The sequence below is a fragment of the Camelina sativa genome, chromosome 16, assembly GCF_000633955.1.
Source record: "Camelina sativa cultivar DH55 chromosome 16, Cs, whole genome shotgun sequence".
In the NCBI taxonomy this organism is placed as follows: Eukaryota; Viridiplantae; Streptophyta; class Magnoliopsida; order Brassicales; family Brassicaceae; genus Camelina; species Camelina sativa.
This window is the reverse complement of record NC_025700.1, coordinates 24,853,160-24,854,180: the sequence shown is the minus strand read 5'-3', so window position 1 is coordinate 24,854,180 and position 1,021 is coordinate 24,853,160. Positions and strand designations below refer to the sequence as shown.

The window sequence follows — 1,021 nt, the reverse complement described above, 5'->3', positions numbered from 1 at the left end:
TAAGAGCCTCAAGGTTTCCAAGGAGGATTGAATCTTCTCGGAAAGAGCTACGTAGAGGCATCTCTGAGCAGTTTCGTCTAGCTCCTGGCCAGCAGAAGTGAGGATAGGCCATTTTGATTCTTGATGAGGAGCAGTTACATGGCGGGAGTCCAAGACAGCAGTCTCAACCATCATGGGAACATTAAACTCAATTGGTTCGCCAACCACAACTTTAAGGTTTTTGTTGCACAGCGGTACCAGTGGTCTTCTACCATTCAAGTAGTTCTCCGGCATCATCTAAGTGGATACAATAATGTGGATAAGTACCATGGAATGAAAACATATAACTATCAGAAAAGCAAATTCGAATTTTGGAAAATGGATGCATCATAGTTCATGGTTTATTCTTGTTTCTGCAGGCATTTAGCTATACTAATTTGAACGATTATTAAGTTAAGCAGACTAAGATGGGACATGGACGAGTTACCTCCTCAAAACCACGGTGAATTATTGGCAAGACGATTGGGGTAACTGGAGAGCGGGCGATGAGGCTTGCAGTTCCCCATTTTAGTCGTCTTATAGGAACATCTTCTTGAAACACCTTTCCCTCTGGGAAGGTATGCAGCTACTAGTCATGGTGAGTAGTACCAACGGTTAGAGGTCAGAAAAGCCCAGAAAGAAAGAATGTTTAAATGTGCAAGATAACTACCCAAGATCCATCTTTTAATCGCTGGAGAGATTCATTCATGTGTTCTTGGTAGATTCCACCACCTCTAGTTATAGGTATACATTTTCCTGCTCAGAAGAAATCATTAACATTCATCATGAGAAAAATCCTATTTTGGTAAGAAGGAAAACCACCAAATCCTACTAACAAAAGTCCAAATCGGGAAAATCATACAAAACACTGATTGCACAGTCTTTCAGCTGAGAAGAAGACAAGAACGAAAACATATGACATACCAGTGCGGAAAATGTAGGAGAAGATAGGGTTCCTGAAACATATGTCCTCTGCAGCAAGAACCCAGCGAGCCAATTCTAG

General features: G+C 41.4%; 1 protein-coding gene across 2 annotated transcripts in view; it reads right to left on the bottom strand.

Moving 5' to 3' along the window:
• LOC104752297 (N-acylphosphatidylethanolamine synthase-like) overlaps positions 1-1,021 on the bottom strand; it is a 5,227-nt gene that overhangs the window by 2,167 nt on the left and 2,039 nt on the right. The window contains exons 4-7 of one of the 2 annotated variants that reach the window (XM_010474401.2): positions 943-1,003; positions 689-774; positions 467-604; positions 62-276 (exon numbers count right to left, since the gene is read on the bottom strand). In XM_010474401.2, coding sequence (XP_010472703.1) covers positions 62-276; positions 467-604; positions 689-774; positions 943-1,003 — 500 coding nt within the window. Of the gene's footprint in view, positions 1-7; positions 277-466; positions 605-688; positions 775-942; positions 1,004-1,021 lie in introns of both variants that reach the window. The other variant, XM_019237610.1, reaches the window with a different exon arrangement.